Raw genomic sequence first — 21084 nt, 5'->3', positions numbered from 1 at the left:
ATGACCCGATGTTCATATAGTATTTTTGTACATAATTACTTTAAAGCAGATTAATTACTTTATAAAGTTATTAACTTTCCCTTAATTACATGCTTGAAAACATCTGCATGTAAAAGAAAACAGTGCGAATATTATTTAGAAAGTAAATATAGTGGCTACATATATAAATCATCCCATAATAGACGTCTATAAATAGACCCACGCGCGTCAGGGGAATCCCAACATGATGTATTAACTCATACACAACTGTCTAGTTTTAAGGCTGAAAGAGCGTAAAACAACGAATTACTAAGAGGTATTTGATATTTTTATTTCTATTAAACTTATGGTACGGTACTGTTATAACAAAATACACAGCTTTACACAGATAAGACCACCGATGATCTGAAAGTTTGAACTGGTCACGTGACTGTCACTTGAAATGGCAGAGTGACGCGGTTATTTGTAAACATCGATTTAAAATCAAATAATTTGGGTTAAAACAGGTGAAATAATTTATGATATGTCGTACAGTCTCATAACTACATACGTGCGATGATTTAATAGCGTTTTTACGAGATGGAAAAAAATATTGTAATTCGGACCATAGAGCTTTAAGATACACGTGAGTATGAAACACTGCACATCGTGTTTTAGGAGTTGTATACATTTTGTCAAACATTCTACTGTTCTACATTAAACATTTCCATAGCCAATATAATACCTTTAATGACTTCAGCTGACATCTATTCTTTGCTCTTTCTTACCGCAGCAGATAGGCCATATCTTGCATTATGCTGGCATTGTTCAAATACAATACTTTTCTATGGTAAAATAACGATACAAGTATGCTTGATATTGGATTTAAAAAAAAAAATTGAATTTAAGTTTATATTGCACAAAATAAGAAATTCAATTAAAGTTGAAAGTAGTTCTGCTTTAAGGGTGCTCATCAACATAAAACAAGATTATCTCTATATATTTGTATGTAAAACTTTGATCCCCTATTGTGGCCCTGGGGGTCATGATGTTAACAAATTTGAATCTGCACTGTGTCAGGAAGCTTTCAGGTAAATTTCAGCTCTTCTGGCTCAGTGGTTCTTGAGAATATGATTTTTAATGACCCCACCCTATTTCTGCATTTTTGTGATTAGCTCCCCTTTGAAGGGGGCATGACCCTTCATTTGATCAAACCTAGCAACATTAATCTAAATATATCTCTAAAATTACCTTATAATCTGTTTTCAGATATCTTTTGCACTCTTGCGCAACATCAATGTACTCTCTCATCTTGTCATTCGTTAGTGCACCAACTTCACACAATTCTTGTACAACTGAACATATATCCTATAAGTAAATAGGTAGAGGAATAATTTAGAATGATTCATTGAAAATGTGTTTTATTATACAACCATAAACAAGTCACTTTGCTAAATAAAATTACATTGTACTACTTATAGGTAAAAAGTAACAAGTTCATGTACATTCTAGAAAAAGTTTACTATATTTTTAAATTAGAAAGACTTATTTTCAAGTTGAAATCTACATATATACCTATTACCGAGGTATTGATTTCAAAACACACATCATTTTGACTTTAAAAATGAAAAGTATAAGTTAAAAGCATCACAGTCACTCAAATCTTACCTGAAACGCCCGCCCACCTTCAGCTACATAGTAATCTATCCCTTCAAATGCTTTCCTAACAGTTGCCGAACATTCTGCTAATATTTTAAACATGGTACTGTCACCTGAAAAAATGCATACGTTTGCACACACGTGGAACGGCGGTTACAGTAGTCTCCCTTTATCAGGTAAACATAATATCGAGATCTCGATTACGAGTAAAAATGGCTGTCGATAGGCGAAAATTTAAAACTTTTGACACTCTGAGGCTGATCGGGGCGATAAAAATATTTGTACTTGGTGACAAGGTGAAGATTATGACCAGTGATCAGTTAGGCAAACTCGAATTCCTGGACACACCAGAGGTGGGATCGGGTGCCTGGGAGAAGTAAGCATCTTCTGTCCACCGGTCAATAGAGGGAAAAGAAAAGATGATACATGTCTAAGGAATGTTTTAATATCGTCCTTTTAGGTAGACTGTGAGAAGTTGGAAAAATGTAGTACATATATACTCATGGAAATATGGTGCATTCGATTAATACGATATTTGAGGACATGAATCCAGAACCGAGCGCAACTTTTCGTGCGCAATAGATAAACAGTTTTCTATGGGAGGCGCTGTAGCTCTCCTGTCTGTCAACATATTTTTTTTCGGAGAGCTACAATTCTGTAGAAACGTAAAAAAGGGTTAATGTTGTTTGCATTGAATTGTCACACGAGTACAGAGATTTATAAATGAATACGACATCTTAACAGAGTGGAGATTTCCCCGAAAATATTCTGATTTCCATGGGGATGGTAATTCTTCATGATTGAAGTACATTTTCTTACAGACTAAATCAGACTCTGAACACCATTTTCTTGGGGAAACAATCAGAAGAGTGTGTTATCCGGTTAAATCATACTCCATAGCTCCGGTTTTGGGGGGTGGCGGTGGTTATAAGAGAGTCTTATATAACAAAACCAGAAAATTCATTATATGAATACACATGTACCAATATGCATGTATCTATACACCTATACTTTTTAAAATACATTTCATTTCTCAATAAACACATTTACATTTTCAACTTCACGTAATACAAAATGTGAATATAAAGGGATTAATGTCGGCGGCAATTTGTTGCATGTATAATGGACCGAGAGAATCTGTTTCTGGTTGTAATACTTGTTGAATGAAACAGCACCAAAAAAAACAAACAACATAATGCAGAATGACTAAGAATGTTCAACATTTTTAATTTGGAGGTGGGGATACAATACTCATGTCCATGTACCTAGGCTATGGTCTGGAAAATCCAGCAGCAGATGAACAGCAGACGACGGCGTACGTCTACTTCCTAAAAGTTCTATTTTCTCTGTCTATATTTTGTATCACATTTAGCTGTGTGTTTTGTTATTTCTTTGCTTTTTTTTTTTAACTTATTCATTTTTACCGACGATAATAAGCTGTCTTAAATATTGAATTTTACCCAACATTTAATCACATAGTGTATACTCTACAGACTACCTCTATTTAAAGATTTCTATGACCAGAATTCCCAGTTTATGATTACTATAGCTAATAATTGTAAAATTCCGCTTTTAGCAAGCCAATCAAATAAGCAAAAGCGAGGAATAAGAAACCCCCCTGGAAAACTGAAAGGCGACACTTTAACCATGTTTACAATAAGCAGACAATTATGTGTATTTTTAAAAAACTGTTCCGATTATTAACTAAGGAAATGAAAGAAATTTAAAAGGACGCGACAGGCAGATGAATTGGAAGACAAATAAAAACGTTTTATTCCTTTTTCATTTTCACCAAGGCTTCGCACTAGACAAAACGTGTCGGTTATAGGTATAGTAACATGTCTTATGGAAAGATACTTCTCTTCCTTCCCCTACTTTCAGCTGCTTACGATGTGAATATAACGGATTTTCATAGCTGGAAGTCTGAAACTGGGCCGGAAAAGCCTAATTTTCTTTGTCCGGACATTTGTTTCACTCGGGAAGAGCACGACCGATGTTGCTCATGCGAAGGAAAACCGATCTGGGAACTAAATCCAAACATCAGCTATCTTCCAGTTTACGTTGAATACATCAACACATTCGGGAGGTCCAAAATTCTCGGAAATGATTCCACTGCCTCCTTCCACTGGCTACGTCATGAAAATGGCAGAATGAACCGTTTACCGGACAATTTATGCGAATATAACGACACCCTGGTTACTTTAAGCCTAAAAGGAAACAGAATACAAAGTATTGAAGGAATTAACTGCATGCGACTTTTGGATTATCTAGATTTAAGTGATACTTCAATTTCATCCGTTTCGAATGAAACATTTTCTGACATGCCGAATTTACGTGTCCTTATCATGATAAATACTAACATACGGCGACTCGAACCGAATACTTTTATGGCCACTGAGAGGACGGAAATCTTTGTTACGGATTTATCGAAAAATGATTTCCTTTCTTTCGATGTCTCTAACGTGTTCTTTAAGCGTAGAGCCTATTGCAACATCACTTTGACTGGTTGTAACATTACATTCACTGAGACAAATGATATAGATTTATCATTGGATAATTCGTATGGTGGAGGGGACTTTGTGTGTGGTGATTCTAATATTAACACACACCCGATTCAAATAATATTTGGAAAGACACAGGATGATCTGAAAAGCATGTATAAATATAATACCTTCGGGAGATACACCTTTGAGAAACTTGACATACCGTGCGATTGTAACCTGGCAGAATTATTACTCGGTGAGCAAGATTTGTTCAAGAAGTTGTACTATGTAGAAGGCGATGATAAATACACGTGTTCTTCACCGCAGCATATGAAACACGTCAATGCTCTAAATGTATTTAATGATTCGTCGTTATTAGATGAATTTGTTTGTTCAAAATCAAACTTTTGTCCACCATCTTGTACCTGTATAGAGCAACCTAGTCACTATCGCATGGTTGTGGATTGTTCATATCAGAATCTCACGCAACTTCCACCATATTTACCGGAAACAATCTATAACATAGAGTTGAACTGTAGCAATAACCCGATTACTAGTGTACACGAGGTCAATTATCTTGAGAATATTACCGTCTTGGATTTATCCGGAAACAAAATTACAGAGATTTCTGACACAGTTCCTTCCAAACTACAGAGAATAGAAAAATTATCCATCACGGACCATAGACTGTCAAAACTTTCGAGGGTATTTTCGAACATTGATGCTGGCAATGTCTGGTTTGGACTCAACGACGTGCCTTGCAGCTGCGAGGAAAAGTGGATCAGAGCATGGAGGCTAGGGTCAAAGGTGAATGTTTCCAATCCTCTTCTCTGCCGAACTGAATCTGGAGTCCTTCTAGCTGAGGAGGCATTTAACAATTGCATAGATAATGAAGCGTACGAAAAGTGGTTGACATTTTTCATTCTTCCAGTAATAGTTTTGATCGCATATTTAGTTTTCAAATTCCTAAGATTTGATCTTATCATATTAAAGAATCGTCTTGGAAAAAAGAAAAGAGAATATCGCTATGATATCTTCTTCCTATTTGATGATTCAAATGAAGATGTTACCAAATTCGCTCTTGGTATCTATTCACATCTTCATCACCAAGGATATGAATGCTTCGTTCCACAAATTCATGGTGACGTCGGTGAAGTTCGTGAAATCCAATTGTATCGAAATATTAGAGAAAGTCGTTCAATTGTGACAGTATTGTCCATGCCGAAAGACGATGACGTCACTGACGAAGTAAGCGTCGGGATGAACTATGCATGGAGTGCGTTCTCCTCCAATGATATTGTAAATATTTTAGCTATCGTGTTTGATGGAAGGTTCTCGGAGCAGAAGACACGTTTTCCGTATCTAAGTGCAATGAACCGCTTTAATCGTGTCTTCAAAGTTACAAGCAGAAAGTACAGCGTAAAACAGAAAGTGGAAGAGGCTCTTCCCCCGCCATCTTTTCAGAAACAACGACCAACATTTTTGCGTGATATAAATGGTCCATAAACAGTTTTTACATTTTCAAATTCTCGCTATGACCTGTTTTGTTTTCCGGATATCAAAGACTTAAATTTTGTTTAGTTGATTGATTCTACATTTTTAACGTACCTCTCTCGAATCTTTCACTCATGTGGAGACATCACCATTGCCGGTGAAATGCGACAAAATTTAAGCCTATGTTCGGTGCTTTGAACAGCGAAGGATCTTTGTTGTGTCATACCTGCCATGACACGGGACCTCGGTTTTGCGGTCTCATCCAAAAGGCCGCCCAATATGATGTTAAATTCACCTGATTGAGACGAATTTATCACAGCGACACAATGTGCAGGAATATAAATTGTGGCATTGCTATACGGTATATATGTTCATGTCATGGAACGATTCGTGTCTTCTTTAAAGGCACATTCTACGAACTACATGCATCATTAGCTATTTCTGATCATGGTTATTCTGTCAGTAGTGTCTTGTTAGCAAATTTGACCTTGATGAATGACCATGACGTTTTTAGGTCACAACTTCTTGACCTTGACCATTTAATATATCAAGTGTAAAGCTTATCTTGTATAGTTCAAAGATATTTGCTGAGGGACAGATAGGTAACTGTTTAAGATCTAGACCTAACGATATTTAAGACAATGTATTTGATCTCAGCTGGGGCACAAGATCTATTTACTAATTGTTTAGTAATTTCTCTCGCGTTAGTGTTTTATCATATGTATTCCTTTATGTGAGTTAGTTTCTAAGACATTCCCACTTGAGTGTTGTAATATTGTCAATTCTTTTAAATTATGTTTTTCATTCCTATATTAAAGAAGAATTGTGAAATTAAAGGGTAAAAACTGAGGTCATAGTTCTTGTTATTAAGGCACAGTGTTTTAAACTTGACCTTTTTGTCCTTTGGTATCAACACAACATAGGCAACACATATCAACTATTAAAACAATTAAATTCATAATCATGTCGACATTCTAACAATATGAATATTTTAAAAGTTTAATGCAAGTAGATGGAAATAAATAAAGGATCTTTTTACATTTGAAATGTGGAAAAATTCGTCATTTAGAATTTGGATTGATTGATTGATTGAATATTGTTTTACGTCCCTCTCGAGAATATTTCACTCATATGGAGACGTCACCACTGCCGGTGAAGGGCTGCAAAATTTAGGCCTATGCTCGGCGCTGAGCAGTCACACTTTATCGTGTCACACCTGCTATGACATGGGACCTCGGGTTTTGTGGTGTCATCCGAAGGACCGCCCTATTTAGTCAAGCAAGGGGTACTGAGGACCTATTGTAACCCGGATCCCCACGGGATAGAATTTGGAAGCTCAAAAGAACGCATTAGAAATATTGTCAATTTTAAGAATTGTATCCCTGCCTTAGAATACAAAATGGAAAATTAAAAAGTCGGAATTATAGATCAAATTTTTTAATTATTGGCCAAATTACTGAATTTTCTTACAAAATTTCGGTAAAATTACTTTAAACTTTTTTTCAAAGAATTGCTGTTCTGATTGGAAAAATAAATCAACCAAATTCATGAATTTACATTTGAATTAGTTCCAAGTCTGTACCACTTTCACGAATTATAAAATTGAAATGCACCTCTAGAGGTATAGATATTGAATTTGACGTCGCGCACGGTACTGGTGTTACTTTCATACGTGCATTAGAAAATGCTTCCGCTGTGTTTATACAGATGTGTATTTTGTGGATTATTAAAGTCTTATACATCAATGGCAAGGAAAATATATATATAAATAATGATAATATCAAATTATTATATATTATTATATATTATAAAATATAATTTACAAGCATTTCATTAGCAATAACGGAGTTATATACACGCAGATGTCGTCATTTTTCGCTGTCCCGCGTTACATGAAATACGCAAACACTTTATCTACAAATTAATAAAATGATTGATTTTGTCCCAAATAACGTAAGAATCGGTGTATGATTGTGACGACCTTATCTAAAAACCATAAACCAATTACTTTAAACATTCAGTTCATAGAATTGATATAGCGACCTTAAGAATGTCAAAGACATTGGTGCCCCGTGTTTGTAGTTAGACTGCAAATGCAAACCATCATGACCAGTAGCATGCTTAATACAGGGGGAAGTTGACTATCCTTGTTACATTGATAATGTACATATATCGTGGAGCATAGTGTATGCCAGTATTATATAATTCTGAGTATATCCACGAAGTAGATTGATTTTATCGGTGTCCAGTGAAATGTCCTTATTCTACAAATACCGCGCTTTTTAAACAATTCTACCATTTTATGTCTTATTTCTAAGCATTATTCCAACGCGAATATTTTAATGAATATAACTTACAGAAAGTACATAAAATTTACTATATAGAATATACAACATTTCATTTTATCCCGCGCCCATTTAGGAAAACGAAAAGATACTTAATGTCCAAATAAATGTCCCATGTGATTTTGTCGCGCAATGACGCGATGTCAATGTACACAACCTACGTCTAGCTAAACGTGAAATGTTGCTATTATCTTTTTTAAATGATCTAAATTAAAATGATTTTTAAAAACAGCATACAAGGTATTTAAGCTATAGCATGTGTATCTCATATATATGTTGGATAAAACGGAAACTATAAAATCGTGCAGATTTGGTTCTTTGTGATTAAATAATTCTTCCGCTAAAAAATGTCATCCTTTCCGAACTCTTTAGGTTTAAATAATAAATGTATTATAGTTCCTTAAGGTACATGTAGCCACATGTACATATAAGCATGTCTTACGAAGAAAACATTGATTTAAAAAGTATGAAATAAAAAAAAAAATAATCATAATAAATTCCAAGAAAGATGATTTCCGTTTCTGTCAATCTTAAGAATGAAAATCACATTGCTGTAAGCGTGAAGTCGTTATAAACGTATTCGTTGTAACCATATTTTACTGTATGTGTTATTTAGGCAGCATCAATTCCGCCCTGTTCAGAATTAGCTACGATATACTCAGAATCATACCTGTGCTTGCTCGGTCTGTCTAGTTACTGCATAGCAGGTTAATATCCCAGTCGGGAAAAAAATCGCAATTATAACATTAAGTAACAAATCGCGATCGGTTTAAGTCGCGGAAAAACAAATCTTAATATCCTGAACCCGATTTCGTATCAATATAAAAGATTAATTCACTGAATGTTAAATTCGCGGAAATTTTGTTTCGGCGAATATAGCGAAAATAACTCCGCGAGTTAATTTTCTGCTATACAGTATATTCGTGTATGCTATAATCTTCTAATTAAAATGTCAGTGTTTGTAGAGGGTTTAGTTTACCCCCCCCCCCCTCGTTTTATCTTCGTTAAAGTTGGATACTATATCTTATGATAATTCATCATAGGATCGGACAGCAGGCACTGCCTATATACGTTCTCTCCGTAGAAGGTACAAGGTCATACAAACATCAGAATATATTCATACAGTATTACACAAAGGATATAATAATTTAAACATTGCAACAATATAGGCAATTAATGACACGACAGCTTGTAATTAATTCTGCTATAATACTATATGAACTCTTACTTCGGAACGACTCTGGTTTCCGTGGCGTTTTAGATTCGCGTTTTTGTTTTTATATGGTGTACAGGCTACGGTTATATGTTATTTTTACAGTAATTCTGTGGATTTTAAATAAATTGGCATCGAAGTAGAGGTTTTAAACTTGTACATCAGTTGATCTCACCGTTTCAATAAGACGCGCGGTATTCAGCCGATGGCTACATTGATTTATTAACCTTTGACTCATATGTAACATTAAAATTAGCGACCGTAGTCAGCAGTACCAGCTGTGTGACGCATCGACCTGGGTAAGAAAAGCGATTATACACAGTACCAAATAAATTCAGTTCAATATTTTACTCTAAAACATGCTCAAAACTGCATGTTAAAAATAGGTCCTTCATAGAATTAAACACGTAATGGAGTGAGTAAGGGGGGTGGGGTGAAGTACGAATTTAAATTTGACTCGAGCTAGGTACAGTTTATGTATATACATATGTACATGCATATGCTCGTATTGATTAAAAACTTTAATGTATTTAATAGATGAAAGTGTATTGGTGGAGGGGGGTGTCTTTATCTTCCATGGTTATTGTTTGGAAAATGTCTTTATCCTCAATAGCAGTGCATATAAGGTGAACATCGTTCATAAAAGAAATTTGCCGAAATCTGTGGTCCGTAATAGGTACCCTAGTGTACCCCTATCAAAAGCTTAGTTTAAATTGATATACTTGGAAATCTGTTAGGGGATTGTCAAAGAATATCTCCTTTTCGGATTTCCAAAGAGTTGATACATGTAATTTCCCATACAGAGAACGTACAAGAAACTACATAGCGTATAAGTTTGTTTATAAACTCTATTACATATATAGGAATACAGAATGGTACAAGTTAACAATAACACTGTAATCAGTTTTGTGGGCTTTGATTGGACTACTGTTTCATAAAGAGGTAAGAAATTCAATATTTACCTCGCTAAGAAGCATCAAGTAATTTATTTCCAGCTGTTATGTTCTCAAGGTATAAAGAAAAAAATGTGAATTATATATTTTGTGGAATCACCTCAACATGAAATTATATGAAAATAATCAGCATTAAGGATTAAACTTGAATCTCTGCCCAATTAATCCTGGTTATTTACAAGTGACAACACGACTGTAACATTAGTCAATTATATATATATATATATATATATATATATATATATATATGTATATATACCATAGTATGAAGAATTCTAAGTGCAAATTCCGTGCGTAGATAATGGTCAAGAGAATCATGCTAAGGAATTTCATTTAAGGATGTTTTGTGCCATTTAGTTTGGTTCCCTTAAATTCACATCTAAAACGTTGATCCCCTATTAAAGTGCCAAGTGGAATATACGCTTCTTGTGTCCCTTCAACATCAGATATGGTCAGGATAAAGAATTCAATATTTTATTAGTGACCTTAACCTTAGCCAGAATAAAAATTTCAATCATTTTACTAGTGATCTTAACCTTAATTAAATGACCTTAAAGAAGGGACATGACACACCACCTGCTCATAAGCAACCTTTTTGTTTCAAGTATGAGCTTGTCATATCTCTATATTACATATTTATGGCCCTGACAAGTAAATTGGGACGATCGGATATAATGATTTTTATGCACCTCTTCAAATTAATTGGGGGGGGGGGGGGGATACTATATACACTTAAAGATTGATTATGTAAAGATTTGATGGTAAAACTCTAAACAGTACTTTAGTTACTGTTGCAAAAGAAGTGAAACCTTGCTCTCATATCATCGGGCATCATTCAACATTTTATTTCAGTCAAGTTCAAAACTCCGCGAAAAACAGAATCTGCACAAGACTGTACAGTTGAGATTTCTTTGTCATTTGATGTGCAGGATAGCTCAAAGTTCAAAGCCGTCTGTTATGTACAGCGCTCTGAAACTCGGGGAATAACAACTTCCGCGGGATTTCTAATCCCCCATTTTCCTATCTATATTTACCTGCAGCTATCCTCTCTGATGCTCCCAGCTGCTGTTAATAAGACGAGCACATACATACACACTATAAGCCAAGCATCGCCAGAATCTACCTAGTTTGTTACCAGAAGCATTTTGTGACGAGGTTTATCTGTCTGTAGGTATTCAATGGACATCGATTCTTCCCTAGTGTGAAGTGATGTGCAGTTAAAACAGGATTATCAGAATGTGACGCAAAGACGAGGTAATACATATAAAAATGGACTGGACAAGGAACTTGATTTTCATCGCCATCTTATTGTTCTTGTTGGATGAAGGTCAAAGCCAGGAGACTATAATCCGAGCCGGTAAGTTATGAAGGGATTATCGCTTGATGAATGTGTACTGCAGGTGGATAAAAGTTATCATGAAATTTACATACGAAATTACGCTTACACTGTGTGTTTGTAGACAGTAGTAGTTAGGTGATGATCGGTATATTGTGAACACATGTTACAGCCTGCCGTTAAGATAATCGAACCCATTAACGTATGCATTCATACAAACCCAATGATTGAACACACACACAGATATATATATATATATATATATCTTGTGTGTGCGCTTTATGTATTTTCAACATTGTAATGAATTAAAATATTTACTGATTTTAGTTTCCTTTTAATGATTCCTCTATCGTACACACTCATATCAACACCACTCCGCTTAGAATTTAGAATTTAATAAATATTCAATTTCAAGCATATGTTATACCCTTTCACCTTGAAATCGCTTCCTAGGGCCCGGACCTGTCGAATCTTGGTGATATACCTTTTTTATACGAATCCATTTTGCTGAATAACGCACAATTCTAAATATTAAGTGCAGGGGTTTTAACCTTGTAATTTGTAAACCGTCCAAACTGTACACTCATTGAAAATTTAAATGTCCTTTGTTCAGTTTTTCCTCAATCCCTTAATTCTCGCACATAAGTATTATCATTTACACGATCAATCTATTGTCATGTTTAAGTGCTTGAATTTCTTTGGTTGCTGTAATTCTGGCAAGACAACCAATGAAGGACAGGAATTTACTAACGACTGGAAAATCCTGTCCACTTTGTTACTTCCAGGTCACGAGGAGAATACTGATCTCCTGTATTCAATTCATTCTTTGGATTTGTGACACATTAAATTATAATTTTGTTCTTCTAAATTGCTGTATAGATGAATTGTTTCGTCATTGGCACCAAACGCCATTAGCAAAAGTATGTATACAGTTCCTGAAATATTTCATGGACAATTTTAAGCCTGAATTTATAAACCAGAACATGACAACCATAACTAGAGGTGAAAAACAGGTACATACCCGTTTATCATTTCCGTTTTGCATTATAGAAGACACCATGCATTGGAATAATTTTGGACTCGATTGCAAACTTAAAAGTGGATTACATATCGTGATAATGGCTGGCGTTCTTTCGAAATATAAATTTGAAAAATAAACATTTACAATGATATGGTACTTGTCCCTTTAAATCTTATTATGTAACAAGTTCACTCGGTGGGTTCAACCCATCGTGTATTGTAGAAATTATGCTGGAAAACATTTTTTTAAGTAGGTGTCTCAAAGACTAAACAAAATTAAAAAGCATTTGTTATTGTTTATTCCAGAAGAATGGAAATTTTATGCAAATAAAAATGGGTACAGAAGAACATGTTTTCAGCCAAATTCTGTTATTTTATTTCTTAATTCATGCACTGTACCGGTACTCTATAATTTATTAAAACAAACGGGGTTTTTTTTTCAAGCATTGATATCATATATAGATCAAAGAATGTGGTAGATAATGAAAACATTGAAAAAAACTATTACATATCGTGGGTGGAAGTTATATATTACATTAGATATTCAATATGGATTTTAAAAAAACAGTTTTATTTACATATGAGAAACTTATAAGGACTGGGAACTATAATCCCAACATGTGCAATATGTATGCATTTACTTATCAGATGTAAGGGTTTGGCTGAAGTATGATCATCTCTCTGTTATTAGAAGCATTAATTAATTCTGTGTCATTAGCATTAGTGCATGTAATATATGGGTAAAGTTCTTGATGGGGCCCTTCCTAATTGGTTCAGTTTTCTAATTTGTGTATTAAAACATATGGAAAATCATTCTACATGTGTATTTCTTGGCAATATTGGCAGTGTTTGGATATGACTTTCATCAATTAAAAGATAAAAATTGGAGTTGAGCCAGTTGACTGTTGTTTTTGTGCTTATGAAATGCAGACAAATGTTTATTTATATAACATTGAACATGTAAAAGAAACAAGACAATTTGACTTAGACGGAACCTGCACATAGTTGTAAATACAATGTATATATGCGAATTTTATATACAGTGGGCAATAGAAATCATTATTTCGTCATCTGAAAAGTAATGACTGAAATAAACGAATACTTACAATTGCAGATATTTTAGTTGAAATAATCTTCATTAGTTAAAGTTCGATTAATTGTTTTCCCAGATGCCCTGGTTGGATATGACGATGTCGCCTTAGAACTGGCTTTCAAGGAAACAATGGACAAGGCGCAACAGAATCTGGTGTACCAAAGCAAAAATCTCAAGATCGAAGATTTTTTCTTCAGAGTTAATTCGGAAGACAGTTTTGAAGTTTCCACCGAAGGTAACCATGGTCGATTTAACGTTTGTCAGTATTCTGTATTTCCAGTGATATTTGTATGGATAAACTATCAGGCTTCAATAGACAGTATTATTCTATGCTGTCATATTAATCATTTACTGAAATAGCTTGTAGAGTCATCTCCTTTGGAAGTAAAGTGATATTCGGAACAAACTCCCGAACATCTTCAGGTTATGTTACCTCCCTTTGTAACCAACTGTCCATACCTAATATTCAAATACATTGGGATACCCACACCATTGTCACCGACACCAAGCGTCCGGACAGGGATCAAATGACTTTGAATCTTCATCCTCATTACAAAACTCTCAGCGCCGCCCAGCGGGACCTTATTACATCCTGGGAGTGGAGGAAGTTTGCCGTGTTTTATGAGGATAACAGTGGTAAACCATGTTTATTATGTGCCTGTTTTGATTGATACATAGAGGAGGTATATTTTTTATGTCTGGCTAATTGCATGAAAAGTGAAGGTAACGAACAGTGATCAATCTCATGACTCCTATAAGATAGAGAGTTAGGCAAACACGAATCCCTGAATATACCAGAGATCACAGTGGCTCGGTTGTCAGAAATTGAGGTTTTGTATTATTTGTTCCCTTTTTTTAATGTACACATGATACACCTTTTTTAAAACCTCGAAAAAAGCGGATTTTGGTGGTGGATTTTATTTATATAATCTATTATTCGGACACAAATAATGCAAAACTTCCAATTTATTATTCGGGAACAAATAATACAAAACTTCAATTTCTGACAACCGAGCCCCTGTGCCAGAGATGAGATTATGTGCCTAGGAGGAGTAAGCATCCCCTGTCGGCATGCGATGTGATTTAGAGGAGTATACTATTAAACGATTTGTATTTGTAAATCTGCTCCCATGGGCTTAAATCTGTTTTTCACAGAGCAATTCAGGGTAAATTTTAACAATGATTTCGGGTTCGCCTAACAGTTTTATTATGCTTGTAACATTCATTCACCTATCTGAGATTCCATTCATCATCGCGAAGATTTCTTCTTTTTACTAATGCATGAAAGGTGAATATAACGAACAGTGATCAATCTCATAATTCATATCAGCAATACAAAATAAAGAGTTGGGTAAACACGGACTACTGGATATACTAGAGATGGAATCAAGTGTCTAGGAGGAGTAAGCACTCCCTGTCGACCGGTCACACCCACCGTGAGCCCTATATCTTGATCAGGTAAACGGAGTTATACGTAGTCAAAATCAGTGTGCCAAAAAACGGCCCAAAGAATCGGTATGAAACAAGTCAGACAACATTTGACCCAATTATAGGTTGTATTGACAAACTAAATGGTGCATCTTTCAGACGAAAGAACACATTTCAGCAACTATCAGGCTTAGTATTTTTATTCCATACCTTGACCTTGTCTTACAGGTCTCCTAAGACTTCAGGACATACTTAAGCTATCGGCAAAGGGGCGAGTAACCATCACCACAAGGAAGATCGACCTAATGAACAAAGGGAGTCTGATAGAAATCCTGGAAACTTTGAAAATGGCGGAATATCAGAGATTTGTGATAGACTGTCATTATGACAGAATTTACGATTTCCTGGAGCAGGTTTGTAATACCGTGTAGCAGTTTACTTGTGGGTTTTTTTTTTGGGGGGGGGGGTTATAGTTTTTGGTCTACTTTTGGCGATTTCCAAAGATTCACCAAAATAAAGCACTTCGATATACATATACCTTGTATGAATAAATAAACACAGGTAATATAATAAAGAACTTGAACCCAGAGCCGCAGCACTGCGGGTTCTTAATCGTGCCAACACACACTGGGACTCAAGACCTCCGTTTTTAAGGTCATATCCGAAAGATCCGTGACTCTATAATACTAGGCGCTTGGCGAAGGAAAAATCACTACCTTTGTTAAGCGTCTTTTGTCTGCTGTGGCGCGGGGATCGAAAATAGAAACCCAGATCTTTCGATTGCGAAAGGCGCGCCCCAATCCCTAGGTTGTCGCGACTACTAACATTCTCTTTTGTAAAACAACATAATGATACATGAACTGTACCTTGGCGTATACCAAGATTTTCTCTGTAGTTTATCACGTTCTACTAAAATGTTATAGTTTACTTTAGTAAAAAACTCAAGTTTGATTGATTTAGAAAACTGATTTGCTATTAATGTTACATGTAGTTTAAAATATAGTAATCTAGTAATGCTATGATATACAACAGTACTGTAGATAGTTAGATAATTAAGATATATTCTTTTCAAGTACTGATATGAAGTTAACACAGTCGTAGATACAAATCATCTTGTGTTTTATTGTCGGGCAATACTCAATCATGAAAAAGCAATATATTGGCAATGAGCAATAAGTATATGTGATTTATATCATCACCTTAAAACACCAGTCTGGAATGAAGAAGTGCATGTACTACAATTACCATTTCAAATAATTTGTGAAAATTTGAAATATTTCATAAAATTACTTATTCATATCCATTTTTTTTTCTACCAGATACTGACATAAAAGTAGATGTGTCAATTATTCAAACATCATATCGTTCATATGAATGTAGTGATGTGCCAAATACTACTCCCTTCACTGAAATTATTTACCTAAGATTTTGTTTTTAGGCTGATGAAACAGATGCCTTATCGGAGTATTTTCACTATCATTTTATGACATTGGTAAGTTTTCATAATTTAGTGCGCAAAAATATTTTGATCGTATTCGTATTCTCCGGGGCTAATTTTCCGTAAAATAATTTTGAGAAATACTTGTGTTCTTGTATACCTCTACCAATATTTAAATTTCTTTTGTTCCAGGACTTGGGTGTTATAGACCTTTCAAAGTTTGCCATGTCTGGGGCAAATGTAACCGGCCTTAGGCTGGTCAATCCAGACCAGAACTTGGTTAAAAATGTAACAGAAGAATGGAAGCAGTTACAGTTCAACATCCGGGGCAACAAGTCTCCTCTCAGGAAGGGCCAGCTGCAAATCCCGGTAAGAACAGTAGGGAACGGCCACACAAAACTTCACAACTGTCTCAAGACATATGACCACCGCGGTGGCCAAGAGGTTAGAGCGTTCGCCCCGCATGCGGAAGGCCGGGGTTTGAATCCCGGCCGCGACAGACCTAAGTCGTTAAAACAGGTAGTGATAGTTCCATCGCCAAACGCTCGGCATCAGATGTGAAAGTCACAGGTCCTCGAAAATGACCTTAAAAAAAACGGATGTCCCGTGTCACAGTAGGTGTGGCACGCTAAAGAACCCTCACTGCTCAAAGGTCGTAAGCGCCGAGCAAAGGCCTAAATTTGAAACCCTTCACCGGTCTTGGTGACGTCTCCACGAGTGAAAAATTCTCGAGAGAGACGTTAAGCAAGACACAATCATGACATCATGTGATATTTTGTTTTGGAAAGATTAAATAAAATAGCAATTGTAAAATAAATTTCTATCTCCTTCTATCATCATGTCACTTCTTAAAACTACCATTTCTTGTGACCCGGATTTATTCTCGGATTGAGGAGTATATGAGTCCTACATCATCATGTATCATAGTGTTCGCTCGCTCGGACTCTTGGGGTTTTCCGGGTATTACGGTTTTTCTCCCACAACATAACTTTTGTTACATGTACCTTGCCATTTGTCTTGCGATATTCTCGGGCTGGTCAAGTAGAATATTTACATTTGTGAAAATTGTTTATATGCATGTGCTCTGCCTTTCTTATTAGCCTATAATTTTGATATGGTAACATTGAATGTGTGCAATTGCTTTTTTAAAGAAAGTGGAAATTTGAAATATACTAGTAGATATATTTCCTCTTGACAAGTATGCAATAAATGATTATTTCATGGTGCCAGCACGTGCTATCAGTTGATTATGCCTGTTTATATTACAGACAGAGACCGCCCTCATGCACGACGCAGTATGGGTGTTTTCCCAGGCTGTAGCCGCTCTGAACGACCAGAACCCCGGGGCTCTGACGAAATACGATAGTTTGTCCTGCGAAACCTCTACATCGTGGAGCTTCGGGGAAGAACTGCTACGGTACATGAAAAGTGTAGGTGAAAGTTTTACATTCTGGAAACAACAAGATTCATTGAAACTAACGCCTGTTACAGTTTTACGGATTCAAAATTTTGCTGTTTACAATTTTTTGGCATGTTCATGCAGAGGGGCTTCTTATCCAATATGTTCTCAATCTATATAAATATCTAACAAGGGATGGCACGAAAATAGGATACCAGTTGTAAACCAAGCTCAAAATCACCTTAGCTCCGAGAAACAGATCGAATCTCCCTTGTTAGATATCTCTATATAGATTGAGAACATAATGGATAAGAAGCCCTTGTGGTTCATGGGTATTGATTAGAGATGCGATATCATGGCTTTGACAAAATGAAAACTTAGTGATGTGGTGTTTATAGATGGAGATGAACGAAACTTTAAAGATAGAAATAATTTCTTCCTGTTATTGTAGGTGAAAATTACAGGACTGACGGGTCAGGTCCAGTTTGGAAAGTATGGGCAGAGGGAGGACTTTGAACTGGACGTTGTCAAACTTAGACTCGAAAGTGGGAACATTCAGAGGGTAACTATTCACGCGCATGCTGCGTTTTGTTCCGTCATCATGTCCGTATAACAGAAATGTTCTCATGCTCCCGACGTCGACAGCTTCTGTGGCCCAGCCTGACCTGGGTGCTGGAGTTATATATGTACACATCTGCAGTGTAGTAATAATTCGATGCTGTATCTACTCTACATTTTGCGGATGAGTTAACAAGTTAAAAGGTTTTTTTCCAGGATGTTATGATAATATATGAACAGCCTTTTCTATGGTGTTCAAACGTTTATAGCTGATGTATCTAATGATGCATATAATCCACTGATGCTGAAGATGCTGCGCATGACCTACATGTACATATTCTGAATGACTGATCAGATTAATATTTTTACAGCAGGACCACTACTCAGTAAAAGTATTTTAGACTTGAGTTTAGCATGTTAGTATCCTTACGGATGGATTAAATTAAAGTTTTTGTGACAGGCGCATTAATTATCTACAGGAACTACTAGATTGTTCAACTTGCATGAATGATTCATTGGATGGGTATGTGAACTATCTAAAATTCAGATACTACAACTGACCTATAAGTCTTAAAACCTAGTATGTTTTATAAGATTATATGATTTCACACAGACCCCGTTGATAGTTACATTCTCACTCAAGAGGTTGGCCACACAAGATCGATCTCACACATGCTACATGTACTTACCTTACCACAAAATATTTACACGTCCGCTAGCTCTGTTGTCTTCTAACAAGTCTAGCTTTTTATTATTGCTATACTGTATCGGACTAAGAGTGTTCGTTTTTATGTTCATACCTCAGCTACACGTGCAGTAGACTGTGTGTTTTAAAACGCTTCAGTAATGTATGATTTTACATATCCTTCGGCTTGAACTATAAAGAGAGTGATAAGTATATTGAATGAAACCTTAAAATTGCATGCTAAGATAGACGCGTCTACAGTAAAGAACCTGCAATAATTATTGTATATTTTGACGCTTTACAACATGTTGGCTTTCAAGTTGTTGCACTGAAGTATAACGGTGAATATATTTGCAGATTGGGACTTGGAACCCGATGTCATTTATTAACCTGACTGACGATGATGGTCAGCTCTCTCACCTAAACAAAACGCTGAAAGTGTTAACCTATCTGGTGAGTTTAGTCTTTTAATACATGTACCTTTAACCAATCTGTCAGAATAGTCTTAAAGCACATCTTATATTTTGGTAAGTGTAATAGTATAATTTAAACACTGACTTAATCTGTTTCACTATAAGTTTATCAAAATTTGCCTCTTACACTTCTATGAAATATACAATATATTTAGTTTGCCAATACATTCTATCATTGGGTCAAATGATGTCTGACGTGTTTCATACCGATTGTTAGACCGTTCTTGGCACACTGATTTTGTCTACGGATAACTCCGTTTACTTGATCAGGATATAGGGCTCACGGCGGGTGTGACCGGTCGACAGGAGATGCTTACTCCTCCTAGACACATGATCCTACCTCTGGTGTGCCCAGGGGTGCGTGTTTGCCCAACTATCTCTTTTGAATTGCTTATAGGAGTTATGAGATTGATCACTTTTCGTTATATTCGCCTTTCACAAGGCATTGTTTCAATTAGAATCTTGGAACACATATTTTCTCCATTAAAGGAACTCCCGTATGTGGGTAAGAAGATTAACCAACATGGGAAAGCTGAGTATGAGGGTTTCTGTATCGATATTCTAAAATTCATCGCTGAGAAACTTAACTTTAAGTACGAGATTCAGGAGGAACCAACTTACGGAAATTGCTATCCAGAGATGGGTTACTGCAATGGAATGTACAAGAAGCTTATAGACAAGGTATGTTACTATTATAGATGTACCAAGGTCGAGTGAGTTGACTGAATCGTTAGAAGTCCTCCTCCTCGTCATTTTCTCAACGATCACTGTCCTGACCATATTTTTGTGTTATTTCTTACCACATTAAAGGCTAATGGGTGCATCATTATCCCACGTTCTATCACGATATCAATCTGTTACAGAGAAACGTCATTAAAATATTATGTTCTGTGATGTATCAGCCAAATTTAGCCCAAAGTAGATACAAGCCAATATTTTTCATATTATTTTTCCTTGACGTTTATTGAATAAAGATATTTTTGTGCGAGTCAAAATGTATTTTCTAGATTTGTAATGATTACATTTTCTTCAAACTACTCAGAATATATAAATTTAATGCAATGTTATCTAAAACTGCGAATATGTTGTAAAAGAAATCAATCCATATTTTTGCAAACATAATGGAATTGATTTTTTAACCTCGGTAATTGAAGAAAATTCTTTAGTGTGTCACATGTCCGACTCATGGAAAAAAAACCTGTCGATTGTTCATAGATTTTTTGGACAACCCTCATGGTTTTATTCATTAGAATAATAACTTCATTTTCAATATTTTCCTCACAGAAAGCAGATATGGCTGTGGGAGGTATTACCATTACGTCGGACCGCGAACAATTTGTTGACTTCACCAAACCTTTCTTGAATCTGGGCATCACCATATTATTCCGGAAACCAGTACCGAAACCTATTCGCCTATTTTCTTTCCTGGATCCATTCCATGAGGACGTATGGGTGTACATGATTGCTATATATTTGTGTGTGAGCTTTATGTTCTTTGTCATTGCCCGACTGACGCCCTACGAGTGGTGCAATCCCTACCCATGTAATC

At 35.7% G+C, this 21084-nt stretch overlaps 1 protein-coding gene across 1 annotated transcript in view; it reads left to right on the top strand.

Moving 5' to 3' along the window:
• Nucleotides 1-11124: 11124 nt before the first annotated feature.
• LOC125676515 (uncharacterized) overlaps nt 11125-21084 on the top strand; it is a 30183-nt gene continuing 20223 nt past the window's right edge. Inside the window, exons 1-11 of the mRNA XM_056160886.1 lie at nt 11125-11462; nt 13631-13789; nt 13915-14190; nt 15211-15395; nt 16421-16474; nt 16613-16789; nt 17689-17850; nt 18271-18381; nt 19420-19515; nt 20025-20216; nt 20820-21084. The exon at nt 20820-21084 is cut by the window's right edge and continues 78 nt beyond it. Coding sequence (XP_056016861.1) covers nt 11375-11462; nt 13631-13789; nt 13915-14190; nt 15211-15395; nt 16421-16474; nt 16613-16789; nt 17689-17850; nt 18271-18381; nt 19420-19515; nt 20025-20216; nt 20820-21084 — 1765 coding nt within the window. The 5' untranslated portion in view covers nt 11125-11374. The remainder of the gene's footprint in view (nt 11463-13630; nt 13790-13914; nt 14191-15210; nt 15396-16420; nt 16475-16612; nt 16790-17688; nt 17851-18270; nt 18382-19419; nt 19516-20024; nt 20217-20819) is intronic.

Source organism: Ostrea edulis, chromosome 3 (genome assembly GCF_947568905.1).
Source record: "Ostrea edulis chromosome 3, xbOstEdul1.1, whole genome shotgun sequence".
NCBI lineage: Eukaryota > Metazoa > Mollusca > Bivalvia > Ostreida > Ostreidae > Ostrea > Ostrea edulis.
This window is presented reverse-complemented; position numbering and strand designations above follow the sequence as displayed.